At 45.0% G+C, this 13,478-nt stretch overlaps 1 protein-coding gene across 1 annotated transcript; it reads left to right on the forward strand.

Annotated features, from left to right (window-relative positions):
- The first annotated feature begins 1,985 nt into the window (after positions 1 to 1,985).
- On the forward strand, positions 1,986 to 2,816 carry LOC132380707 (probable G-protein coupled receptor 139). Its single transcript, XM_059949695.1, has one exon. It carries the CDS (start codon positions 1,986 to 1,988, stop codon positions 2,814 to 2,816), a length of 831 nt encoding a protein of 276 aa, XP_059805678.1.
- Positions 2,817 to 13,478: the final 10,662 nt, after the last annotated feature.

Consider the following 13,478-nt stretch of genomic DNA (forward strand, 5'->3'; position numbering starts at 1 on the left):
TGTACTCTTTCTCGCCTCCCCAACTTCTTATTCTGGCATGTGCCTCCTTCTATTCTAGTCTTATTCGCAGTGCTATTTAAAAGTGTCTCGACACGAAACGTTGAGACTTCATTCACCTGCATAGATGCTGTCTGACCTGCCAGCATTCTGTGTGGGTTATCACAGTTTCATATGAGTGGACGGGCGTTAAAACCGGATGTAATATGTAGGACTTTAATACCAATTTGGTCCAAATCTCTTTCATAAGGCAATTTTGCTCGGCATTGTTTCCGAACAGACCCTCATCTGATACAGAATGATCCATTCCTTCATCGCCCACGCAGTGACGTCAGATCCGATGCAGCCAAGTTTTCGGGATTATATCATCCTCCTCCCATTCATGGAATGAATCTCATCTGAGTCTTTCAATCTGAGGAGAGTGCTCAAGTACAATTGCGTATCACACGCCACGACTACATCAGCCTTGCAGGCAGTTCCCAGATCCATCCCATTGCACAGCTGTCAATTGACAAATGGGTTTATTATTCAAGATTCCAAATTGTCTGATATCATTTCAATTCGCAAGTATAAAGGAGAAAAAAACAGTTGTTACTGCGCATTCAATGCAACGCAAAAACACAAAAAAAAAACACAGAGAAATCATTACCACTATGAATTGAGCAACAGAGCAATTGCGGCGCAGGCGAACAACAATTTGCAAAGTCACAGCGAGGCAGAATGCGATAGCAAGAGTCCGTCTAGTCGTCAGGGTGAAGGGTTGAATATTTTTATAGCGGCGTGATTAAAGCCTTTCCTGAGCCTGATGGTACGTGCTTTCAATGTTTTGTGTCTCTTGCGAGATGATGCGGGATCGGTGGAGGTGCATCCTGGACACCACCACCCCGTTAAACAATTCATTTTACGTGTTGCCTCAGTGGTCCGGACTCAAATGGGTTAACCGTAGAAATATGCTGTGCAAATAACATCACCCCGCACGAACCCTGATTGGGTCACTGGGGGATTCAAAGCTCTATTTGAATTTGCCACTTTCGATGAAGTTCACAGTGCTGGTGAGAGCAACCACTCCGTCACACACGGACCGCAGTGGCTCAGGAGTGGAAGAAAATAACTCGGGAACTGGGATAAACAAAGTGAGATTTTACATGTGCGGTTGGATCTGCAGCTTGCAAAGTGCCGGCCATCGAATGGAATCTGGGACAGTGACGGAAAATGGTTCAGGATCGGGAAATTGGAACATGGAATGTTTCTGCGACGGGGAAGGGTATCTTTAGCCTGGCTCCCTATATTTTTTTCGAAAAATCCGTGGATGACAGCCGACATACGGATCTGGTATTTACTCGTGACGATCCAGCCCATCTACTATCACGTTCTCGCTTTGGTTGCATTTCCCGGTTAGTTCCTGTTCACCGACTGGACGATTGAGAGACTGGCAAGTAGTGGTCACGTAGTCCGGTAAAGGGGTCTGATAGATGGGGATTTAGTAATATGTTCCGGTTAACATCGTAGATCGCCCTCACTGACTGAACTTCCGTTAATGAACCTGTGATATTTTCACGGGATGGCGTCAGTAACGTTTGTCTCCGTGTTTTTTTCTTTAAGCAATAATAATATTTAAAAAGTTTCAATATGTTTTCAAAACACAAACAAATAAAATTTGAAGATCAGTAAAACGACTTTAGTTAAAAGCAAGGTTAAATAAAAAGTTTCTGAGCTGGCGTTTGAAAGTTTCAACTGAGACTGTATCTCTTCAAGTTTCAGATATTGAACTCACCAGGCTGGAGTGTAGTTTAAGTTAGACGTCTTTCTAATCATCTTTTGAGACATATTGTTCAAATTTAAGAGAGCGGCAGGAGAATCCTGAGAGCACGCGCTGAAATTATGCAATGGATGCAAAAACATTTTTCTAGATTTCCTGTATGTGACTCTGCTGACTTTGCTTCTTGGACACTGACATGCTTGTGCTTCTCTCAATCACAATAGTGAACATGCTGACGATTGTTGTCCTGTTCCGAGGAATGTGCGGTCTTTCTAAAGGAGTCATTCGTTACCTGATGGCCATGGCAGCAGCCGTTCTCCTGGTTGTTATCGTCGACCTGGTACTGATGAATATTCCGATTGTTTATTCGGAAGCGTTTAATTTCCTGTGGAACATACGCATATGTAAGGTCCACGCCACCCTACTTTACGCAGCCAACGACTGTTCCGTCTGGTTCACCGTCATGTTCACCTTTGACCGATTTGTGGCTATTCGCTGTCAGAATCTGAAAGCTAAATACAGCACTGAGAGAATGGCAGTTGTGTTTCTGGGGACTGTGACCGCGCTGAGCTGCTTCAAAAACGTTTTCTGGTATTTTTTGCTCTCAGGAACGTATCGGCGTTCTAGCCTCCCTTGGCCTTGCGTAGCAAGAGATGCTGTCCAGCTCTCAGTGGCCTGGACAGTAGTTGAGTTCAGCAGCCACATCCTGACGTCTGTGATCCCGTTTGTGGTCATTCTGCTGCTCAATGCTTTAACCATCAGACACGTGTTAGTGGCGAGCAGAGGTCGGAAGAGACTCCGAAGTCGCGATAGCGGAAATTGTTCCAAAGACCCGGAAATGGAGAACCGAAAGAAGTCGATCATTTTACTATTGGTCGTGTCGGCGAATTTCATCGTGTTGTGGATTACTTATGTTGTGCACACTGTGTGGACGCGATTTATTTGTTTTGTTGCTACGATCCCACCTTTCTCCTTTTGGGATCTGGGCTACATGCTGCAGCTACTGAGCTGCTGTACAAACACGGGTCTTTACTCCTTGACCCAGAGGAAGTTCAGGTAGCAGATGCGGGAGGTGGTGAAATTTCCATTCACTCGCGTTGTGAGAGAAACTATTTGGAATGAAGTGTGAGAATCCGCGCTGCCCACCAATTTGAACACGTTTGAATTAGGTTTCAGCTCCCCCAGCCGCCTCTATGAATTTTGTACGTTCGATCGGTGACGGCGTGGGATTGTTCCAAATGCATTCACGTTCCAAAGACGTGAAGGTGCTGGTAGAAATCACTGCTGCCCTGCTGTATCGATAAATAATTAAAATGAAATACTTTAAACTGAAACTCTCTCCGTCAATTCTAGGCTCGATAATAAAAGACAAGCTTCTATGTCATGGAGAGTAGCATTAGCAGATGTTTGCCCGTTCTACCATTGTGTCTGTCTCTCAAGAACTAAGGCAAACGAGGTTGTCTGGTCCAGGTTATCGAATCAAGGAATCCGCATTGAAATCAGTTTTACTCATACATAATTGAAAATGATGATCACAGACCATCATTTGAAAATGATGATCACAGACCATGCCGCACAGGAATAGGTCGTTCGGTCCATTATAGATGTAAACAATAACGCCAATTTAAGCTGCTCATGTGCGCCTGCGTATCCATGTCTGCTTGATCAATCCCCCATCTAAGTGATGCTTAGACGAGTAAATGGCCAGAACAATTGTTTATGCATTCTGGAGATTCTGTAGATGCTACGCATTCCCAAAAACGCATATAAAATCCTTTAATGACTCATTGGCTCAAGCGGGATCCGTATCAATTAACATACTGTCGAGGTTTCCGGAATCCTTCATCAAAACTGGAAAGGAAGGGGAAAGGAACCGGAGTAAGAAGGTGGGCGGAAAGGGTAAGTGCACATGCTAGAATATGCTAGTTAAAAACGTGTAATCAAGAGACAGGGTGCGAAGCAACATTAGGAAGTGATATGTGGAAGACTAATAGCAGAAGATGGAATTAGATCTGAAAGGTGAATGGATCACGGGAGAAAGGGAAGGTACAGTAATCGGAGGAAATGCGTAGTGGGGGAGAGAGAGAAAGTAAGTGGGGGAAGAGAGGAGAATTAAAGAGGAGGAGATGGTAGAGGGGGATAATGAACTCGAAGTTGGAGATATCGACGTTCAATCATTCACGCTGCTGCTGCATGACTTCCTGAACTCATCACTAAAAGCACCAGCAACTAATGAAATGATACGTCCGCCCTCTTTACAACATCTCTACGTGCATTGTTGAGTTCAGAAAGACATTGAGCTCGTGTCAAAGATCCTACAGTACAACAAAGCTTCTAAGTATACAGTACCTACAGTTGCTATATTATGATTGCATTTAACCTGACCCCACACACAGTGTGCAGCAGGCCACTGATTCCGGATTAACCTCCATCTAGCATGGTGCTTCCCAAATCCCCAGTTTGCTTACATCGTGCAGAATCCTTCCAGAAACTTCCTCAACATGGACACACCGCCAATTTCTGAATTATTACCCCAACATTTTAAAATAAGCCTTTGTGCCGGCATATAATGGATTATACACAATTCATATGTCTGCCCGTCTAAACATCGCAGAATCGCTGCAGTTACAAAGTTCCCGCAACGCCTATCCCGGTAACGCGTTCCTGGCACCCATCACTCTCGGTGTGTAAGCAATTGCACTGGAAGACAACTTTGAAATAACCTCGTTCTCACTTTGATTCCATATTCTCTGGTGTTTAGGATTGCCGCGCAGGAAAAGTTTTCTGGCTCTGTTTCTATACAATCATGTCCAAAGTAAAGGTAAATACACCTGTCATCCCAAACTCCGCTGTTTTTGTGTTCGTCCATATATTTTCAGATTTTCCTTTTCAATCTCCTTCTCTGACTCTGTTTCGCAACACTGTCCAGTCAGCTACCACGCAGTGCATGATATATGTAACCTCTATGTGGTTTTCAAAATTCCTCCTTCTCAAGTTCACGTTTATTCTCAACCGGTGATACATATAAGTGATCAAATGAAGCTTCCTTCCTCAGGACCAGACACCGGATCACAAAACAAACATGACACATATCGAATGAAAAAAATGTTGCTACGAGTAAGGTTATAAATATAATTCAATATCGGTGAATTTCTCTGCAGAGGTAAACAGTGTACAGTAATCTGTATCAGCTCTTGTCCTGGGGATAAGACCCGGTGTGGGCAGGGTCCTCTGCTGTTTCGCAGTTACAGGTTTGAGGTTCCTGCCCATGTTGGAAATCCAGGTTATAAGGCTCCTGTACCTCTATCCTGTGCCCACCTTGAGTCCCTTTCAACGCCTTCTCCATCAGTGGAGTGGGATTAACAGTCTGATGGCTGTTATCCTTCTTGGTGTTGGTGACTCTTCTCCGGCCCGTTAGTGCCTCTTATCCTCCAGGACAACTTGCCAGGATCCTCAGACCTCAGTCGATTGGAGAGAAATCTAACCTGTGCTGTCCCCTTTTACTTTCAGACAACTACAATCGTCTGCGCTGTGAATATCTTTCCTCTCCCACTGATGTATTCTGTGCAGGTTCTGTTGGCGTTCCTGCAGCTCTGGGTTAGTATGGAATTGGTTTGCTGATCCCATGCTCAACTCTCCTTCTTCTACAGTTGTGGTTAGGACCACACATGGCAAAGAAACTATATGTTGTTTACTACCACATTTTCAACTGAGTATCCAGCATTTTTGTCAGCATGTCTCTTAAAACTAAAGTATTAACAAACCTGTTATGACTCAGAAAATGGTTGCCTATTTTCCTCATTTTTTGTGGAACACTTCGCTCTACGACAACGGAAAGCCAGCGTCTGTGTCTCCATTTCCCAATATATTTGCTCGTTTGCTCAGAGGGTCTTGCTTGGTAAAGGTCTGCGGAGCCACAGTCTCGTCGAGCTGACAGCTCTTTGTATTGGAGTTCCAATTTCAAATCCGACTTCCTCTGTGAAGGGTTTGTACATCCGTCCCGCGAACGCATGGATTTTCTCTCCCATGTGCTCCGGTTTCCCTTCACATACAACTACCTACCAGCTCGGAAGATAATTGGTTTTTGCAAATTTGTCCCGTGATTAAACCAGTGGTTTACTGAATGGCGCGGTTTAATGGGCCGTGCACTCAAACTGATTCTGTGTTTTAGCATGGAAGGGGAGGTACAGAGGGACACTGTGGTAACAGAGGAACGGTCACGATGTTCATAGGGAGCGAACCAGTTTCCAGGATAATATGTCACCTCCCGGGAGCTAAGGTCTGTGATATGTCGGATCAAGCCCCCATCATTCTCAGTGAGAAGGTAGAGTTCGTGGTCTTTGTAGGTCGAATAACCTGGGTTGAAAGAGTGTCGAGGTTCAGCATACAGAGTTCAGGGGGTTAGGAACTACGTTAAAGGGCAGGACTAGGGAAACTATACAGTTTAATACGTGTCTTGGTGTTTGCTGTAGGTAGAAGGGAGCGCATAAGAATTTTGAATCTTTCAAGGATGATAGGATTTGGCTGGAAGGGACGGTATACAACTGAACTGGAGAGGGACTCATAACCAAGGAGGGAGTTTTGTTAACTGCGCACGATGCGGTTTAAACTAGAGTTGCAGGGGAATGGTAAGCAAAGCGCCAGAACAGTTAGTGCAGACGTTATGGAGGCAAATGTCGTTAAGCCTTCATACAAAGGTAGGAATCAAATGCTTGACCATGTAGTGAATAATGTGCTGAGTATCTTGTATTAAAATGAACTATCGAAGAAAGGGCAGCTAATTTTGCAGAAGGTATGAAGGCTGATTTACAGACAGAGATAATATGTAGATAAGCAGAGACTGTTGATACAGCAAAATTCCAGTCAACTGGGTTAGGTGTAACTTAAAAACTGGACAAAATCAAAAGGTTGAAGACAGGACCGAAGGTGTTGTAATTGATTGCATGTAGTATACGGAATAAGCTGGGTGAACCAGCAGTACAGCTGCAGATTGATAGGTGTGACGTTTTCAGCCACACTGACTCAGGGTTGAGGGATTATATCTGGAATATTAATGTCCAAGGGTAGGTATTGTATTGAAAGCGTAGGCAGGAAGGCAGTGGACGGTATTACTCTGTTAGCAAGAAAATGAAATCAAGTCATTAGAAAGAGTTGAAATAGGGTCGGAAGTTTTTGATTTATTGCGGAAAGAGCTAAGGAACTACAAGTGTAGTAAAACCCTGTTGTCAGTTGTATGTAGACACTCGGACAGTCTAAAGGTCATAGCCTACAGATTACAAAGGGAGATAGAAAATCTGTGCTAAAAGGGAAATATATTCATAGGAACTTCAATTTGCCGGTGGATTTGGAAAATCAGGCAGGGGAAATTTCTACTGTTTCTGCAAAATGACTTTTTAGAGAAGCCAGTTGTTGGTCCCATTCCGTATTGTGCGTTGTACAAAGTACCAGAATTGATTGGAGAGGTTAAAGTAAAAGAACCCCTCGGGAAAAGCCATCATAACATGTTGATAAATGATCTTTTACACCCTGGAATTTTGGAAGAAATAGCTGAAGACAGATGTGTCAGAATTTCACTGGAATAAAGGGAATGACAGAGACATGAGAGAGTTGATCAGAGTTGATTTGAAAAGAACACTGACAGGGATGATGGCTGAGCAACAATGTCTGAAATACATGTAAGCAGTTCGCAACGCACAGGATATTCACATCCCTAACAGGAACACGTATTCAAAAGACACAACCAGGGTTCACGAGAGAAGTCAAAGGCTACGTGTAACCAAAAGAGAGGACAGTAACGCCTGTGAGTGTGGAACAACGAGTGAGCGAGAGTCAGAGACAAGAAGAGAAGGTGAGGATAGAGAGGGTGGAGAATAGTTGTGAGGTAAAGAAACCCAGTCGCGAATAGGGGAGAGAGGGTTCAATGAGTGCAGAGGAGAGTACGAACAGAGCATGCAAGAAGTAAAGAGAGTGAGATGGAGCCATTGTTACGAGGGGAATTGCGAGAGAAAGCGACGGTTTGACGAGAGCGGGAAAATAGGTAAGACAATGCAAACCTCTTTTTTTCTGTAGTATTAAAGATTTTGAGGTAAACTGACGTCCCCAGTCCGCCCTATGTGTTCAGATGTTGATCCCGTACCTGGGTCAACGTTAATCCCGCCCGCTCTGTATGTATAGGGCCAACGCACTCCTATTCCATAGACTCCGTCTACACACCGTTCTGGCACGACAGAAGACAGTATAATAAGATCCGGTTGAATGCTAGGCATTGTCTCTTCTATCCCTCTCCCATCGAGAGAAAATAGAAATGCCATACTCAAAGACCCCTTCTATCCCGATTTGACAAGAATTACTATTACATTTCAGATGGAAAAGTACAAGACAGGTCCACGTACTCAGATCCGAAACATTAGCCCAGATAATATTCAGACAACTAGGTGTTTTAATACAGATCATGGAGAGGTCAATTGGTAGTGAGAAATGGGAAGTGAGGGACGATGAGGGGGGAGATAGGAACAGCCCAAGGACCGGAGACTAGAGTTTATGCCTGCACCTCTCGTACCCTTCGTGGTTTCTAGATTTGAATGCCTCTGACTGGTCCCAGAGCATATTTCTGATCACATCCAGGGTCTCCATTTGCGGAAGACACTGAATGATTTAGTGAAAAACTCATCTACAACTGTTTTCATGAAGTCCGTTACAACCACGGCCCACAGTGTTGGTTCCGATATCTAGATGAGAACCTGAACACGACCAAGTTCATTGACTCAAAGTTAGCCCGTTATCGCGCCTCTGCCACGCACAACCGCCTCTTAAGCGTCCTTCCCTCTGGACCTAGACTTTTCTGCTCAGCCTGTGTGCATGTAGGAGGAGGACAGCAAAGTAATTCGGTCCGGCCCAGGAACGGTAGACATTCGTTGTCTCATTATAACAGTGGTCTGGCATGTTTGGACCTCTGGTGCTACAGGTTACATGCTGGTGATAGCTGGGCAGGGTTTACTTCAAACTCCTGGTTGCAGCCTCCAGCTACGATAAGAAATGCACTCAAAGCTGGAAGGCCTGGACAGCAAATCTGCAGACATTAAGATGAGCTTTTTTGAGGAAATTTCGGCATTCAATACCATTGTCCCCTCGAGACTAATCAATAAGCTTATAGTAATTGCTCTGAATACCACCTTCCATGGTTAATACCCCTCTCTTATCAGATTACCTTTTCATCAGCTCTTACTGTTTCCAACTAACAACTACAACAGTTTTACTTCATCCCTCTTCCCCACCCACCCATCTAACCGCTAACGTGGCCAGAGGTATCACGGACCACTCTGTCCTCCTTATCGCCTCCCCCACTTTCTATTCTGCCATGCGCCTTCTTTCTCGCCAGTCTTACTCGCAGCTCTATTTAAAAAGGCTACTGTTTATTCACCTCCATAGATTCTGCTTGACCTGCGAACCCCTGCAGTTATCACAGTTTCAGGTGAATGGACGGCAGTAAAACGGGATGTAATATGTAGCAGGTTAATACAGAATTTGTCCAAATCAATTTTATAAAGCAATTGGACCCCCATAATTTCCAAAGAGTCCTTCATCGTATACAGAATGATCCACTCCTTCATCGCCCAATGCAGTGACGTCTGATTAGATGTGGCGAAGATTCCGGGATTATATCACACTCCTTCCTTACATGGAAAGGGCTCTCATCTGTATCGTTCACTCTGAGGAGACTGCTCAATGCTTGCAGAATCACGGATCACACACCAGGACACCATGCAGGCTGCTCCCTGCTGCCATTGGGCTATCCCACTGCACAATGGTCAATTGGCAAATGGGTTCATTATTCAAAATTCGAGATTGTTTGATATCATTTCCACTCACAAGTGTAAAGGGGAACGAAATAGTTGTTACTCCGCATTCAATGCAACGCAAAAACGCAAAAAAAATATAAAAAAAAAACTCAGAAAAAATATCATTGCCACAGTGCATTGAGTTTCCAGGTAATACAATGACAGAGTGCAGAATAAAGCGCTGCAGTTACAGAGCAAATGCGGCGCAGGCGAACAAGAAATTGCAAAGTCAGAGCGAGCCAGATTGCGATATATGAATCCAACTAATGGTCAGGGTGAAGGGTTGAACATTTTGATAACGGCGTGATTGAAGCCGATCCTGAGCCTGATGGTACGTGCTTTCAGTTTTTGTGTCTCCTGCGAGATGATGCAGAAGGAATGTCCGGCATTGGAGCTTTTTAAAGAACATTTCTGGTATTTTTTTTGCTCTCAGGAATGTACCAGCTTAATAACGTCCCTTGGTTTTGCTATGGAAGATACGGTGTTGTGACCTCAGTGGCTTGGACTGTAGTTGAGTTCTGCAGCTACGTCCTCACGCCTGTGATCCCGTTTGTGGTCATTCTGCTACACAATGCTTTGACCATCAGACACGTGTTAGTGGTGAGCAGAGCCCGGATGAGACTCCGGGGTCACAGCAGCAGGGATAGTTTCAAAGTCCCGGAGATGCAGAGCTGTCGGAAGTCGCTCACTTTACTGTTGGTTGTGTGGGGTAATTTCATCGTCTTGTGGAATCTTTTTTATGGTACACACTGTGCGAGCGCGTTTGTCGGTTTTCGCTTTATTCCCATATTAACCTCAAGGGACCTGGAATACATGCTGCAGCTCCTGAGTTGCGGCACAATCACGGCTCTTTACGCCGTGACCCAGAGGAAGTTCAGTGAGCAGATGTAAACATCTCCGTTTACTGGCATTGTGAGACGCACTGAGCGGAGAGAGGAGCTTACAAACCCGCGCTTCCCACCTACCTAAACCTAACGGCGTATTGGTTAGCGCAGCTCTTCGCAGCGTCAACGACGCGAGTTCAGAACCAGTCGCTCTCTGTGAGTTTGTACGCTGTACCGAGACGGCCTTGGGTTTCCTCTGGGTGTTCAGGTTTCCTCCCACATTCCAAATGCGTATGGGTTAATAGGTTTGTTGATCAGATGCGTGTAATTGGTCGGCACATGCTCATTGTGAGGGAATACCCTGTTACCGTGCAGTAACTATATGCAAATTACTGAAAAAATAATATTCCCCACAAATTTCCGGTTGTGTATCCTCCGTTAATAAAAGTCTGATAGTCCTATGTTGCGAAACATTGCGTTTACTGCGTTCAACCCCGTCACTACCATGTTACTGAAATAACATTAACTTCACCCATGCATTGGCTTTCATCATGCACAAACTTTTCAGATTGAAAGGGAACTGTACTGGGTGTCAGGGAAGCGTGGTGTTACAATTCGAGGTATTCAAAACCAACGCAGTCTATAAGGATTTTGCACTTTCTTCCCCGTCAGCGTGCGCGTTTCCTCCGGCTGTTCCAGTTTCGTCCCACGTTCAGTAAAGAATTGTGGTATACTCTCTCTCTCTCTCTCTCTCTCTCTCTCTCTCTCTCTCTCTCTCTCTTCTCTCTCTCTCTCTCTCTCCTCTCTCTCTCTCTCTCTCTCTCTCTCTCTCTTCTCTCTCTCTCTCTCTCTCTCTCTCTCTCTCTCTCTCCCTCTCTCTCTCTCTCTCTCTCTCTCTCTCTCTCTCTCCCTCTCTCTCTCTCTCTCTCTCTCTCTCTCTCTCTCTCTCTCTCTCTCTCTCTCTCTCTTTCTTCCCCCAACATCTCCATTCATACCAAACGCCATCATTCTCGCGCTTCAGTGCTCTCTGATATGTGTGTGCGTGCGTGTGTGTGTTTGAGTGTCGGTCTGTGTACTTGTGCGGCAGTGTGGATGCGTGCGTGTACGTGTGCGTGCACATGTGAGTACGCAGCTGACATCTGCGTGTCCGTGTGTCTGTCTGTCTGTCTGTACGTGCGTTTGTCGGTTTGCCTGAGTATGTGCATCGCAGTGCACGTGTTTGCGTGTGTGTCTGTCTGTGGGCCTGTGTGTTTGTGCGTCTGTCAGTGCACTCACGTGTGTTTGTGTGTGTGGTTCTGTGTGTCTATGCGTGCGTGTTTGTATGTGCGTGTCTGTCTCTGTGCATCCGTGCTCGCGCGCGCGTGTGTGTGTGTGTGTGTGTGTGTGTGTGTGTGTGTGTGTGTGTGTGGTCACGATCTGCATCGTTCTGCTTATCTCTCCAGAACTTAGGAAAACCAAGCTGTCGGACATAGGGTCATCGAATCAAAGACACTTCCCACCGAGTCAAATGCACTTCTGCCCATCAGCCATCTCTGACATTTATATAAACAATAACACGAAATCCAGTAAGCACCCATGGGTCGATAGACTAACAAACCCCAATGATTCACACGGTGTTGTTATTCTTTCATTGAAACCTACCATTTCTTTCAGATTATTTATGAGGCAACTCTGTTGCAATCTCCTTCCATCAGTTCTACACATTTTCACTCAGCATGTCCTTCCCTATTGCGTGTGGATTATTCCTGGTCTTCAGATCAGATTAAAATTCCTGTAATTTGCCTGGGTAATCCTCCTGCTATCCCCCCACATTTTCTGAACATTATCAGATACTTTCCGAACGGACACGGAGACTAGAAGAAAAACATTTAGTTCTAGAGGGGTAATAGCAATCTCGCTCCTTGTTTCTCAAAGTGCGATATGCCTCATCAAGTCTTGTGTGTTTGTTCTCTGCTGTCCCAAGTTAAACATTGAAAGTAAATCTAATAACAAAGTCTGTGTATTACCATATATATCTTTGAGATTCCGCGGTTTTGCAGGCATCCACAGAAAAATAAAACACCAAAGACCAAAGAGCGATAAGCTTTCAACTTGCAAAATGGAACATATCGCGCAAATTAATGCAAAATAAATAATTAATACAGAGAACATCCGCTGTAGAGTCCCCAAAAGATTGTTAACATGCCGTGGGGTCATTTCAGCGCCGAGGCGAGTGAACCCGGTCCTGGAACCCATTCTTCCTGACCCTCTCGCCAACAAATAATTCCAACAACAACTGTTGCTGACCCTGGTGACCTGGTATCCATGACTCCCAACTCCGCCCGCCCGATGGTAACAGCGTGAATAGAGGGAAACGGATCAAACGGAGCAGACGTGATAACTGGTGGACCCTGCCTGGCGGGTTGTTTTTATAACGACATTTAATACAATCCCTTTGTTGATTTTTAACCTGTCCACAATATCCAACCCCGTTCTTCAGCATTCATCTGCAATGTTTGCCTCATTGCTCATTACAACTGCAATGGATTTTTGATGAGTTTAACATTTCGGTACAGATGGTGTATTGCAAACAGTATTCCCCGTGCAGAAGGAAGCTGAAAGGTGTCATGATAAATGTCTATAACTCAGAAGGGGATTGGGGGGTTAATGACTCCTAACGGCGACTCCTTTGCTTGTATATTCGGAAAAAACTCTATTTTCACATCTTCAATTTTTTCCCCTTTCAGGCTTCTTTTGAGGACCCTGATCTGGAGTTACATGCAGGATTCTGTTCTTTCCGGGAATGGAACCGTTCTCACCGGATCACGACCGGCCGTTATTCGACATGCCAAGGGTTTGGCGTGAGAATCTCGATCGTGTTCGGAAGCCTAAGATCTCGGGGCTCTGGAGACGGGCGTACCGAGGGTCGACATCACGGCAGGAGATTCTTGTGTCTTCCGGGATGCCGAAAAATTTTTCGCTGTGGGTCTGAAGGTCGAGGTCTTTTCGATCTTCCGACACAGGGACGGAAAAAATCAATTAAACGAACTTTTAACATCGTAATCCAGCGGGTTGTTGTAA

The sequence above is a fragment of the Hypanus sabinus genome, chromosome 24 (genome assembly GCF_030144855.1).
Source record: "Hypanus sabinus isolate sHypSab1 chromosome 24, sHypSab1.hap1, whole genome shotgun sequence".
In the NCBI taxonomy this organism is placed as follows: Eukaryota; Metazoa; Chordata; class Chondrichthyes; order Myliobatiformes; family Dasyatidae; genus Hypanus; species Hypanus sabinus.

Bases quoted from the DNA above. Each gene is read 5' to 3' on its own strand.
- LOC132380707 (XM_059949695.1), top strand. From the start codon at position 1,986: ATGCTGACGATTGTTGTCCTGTTCCGAGGAATGTGCGGTCTTTCTAAA.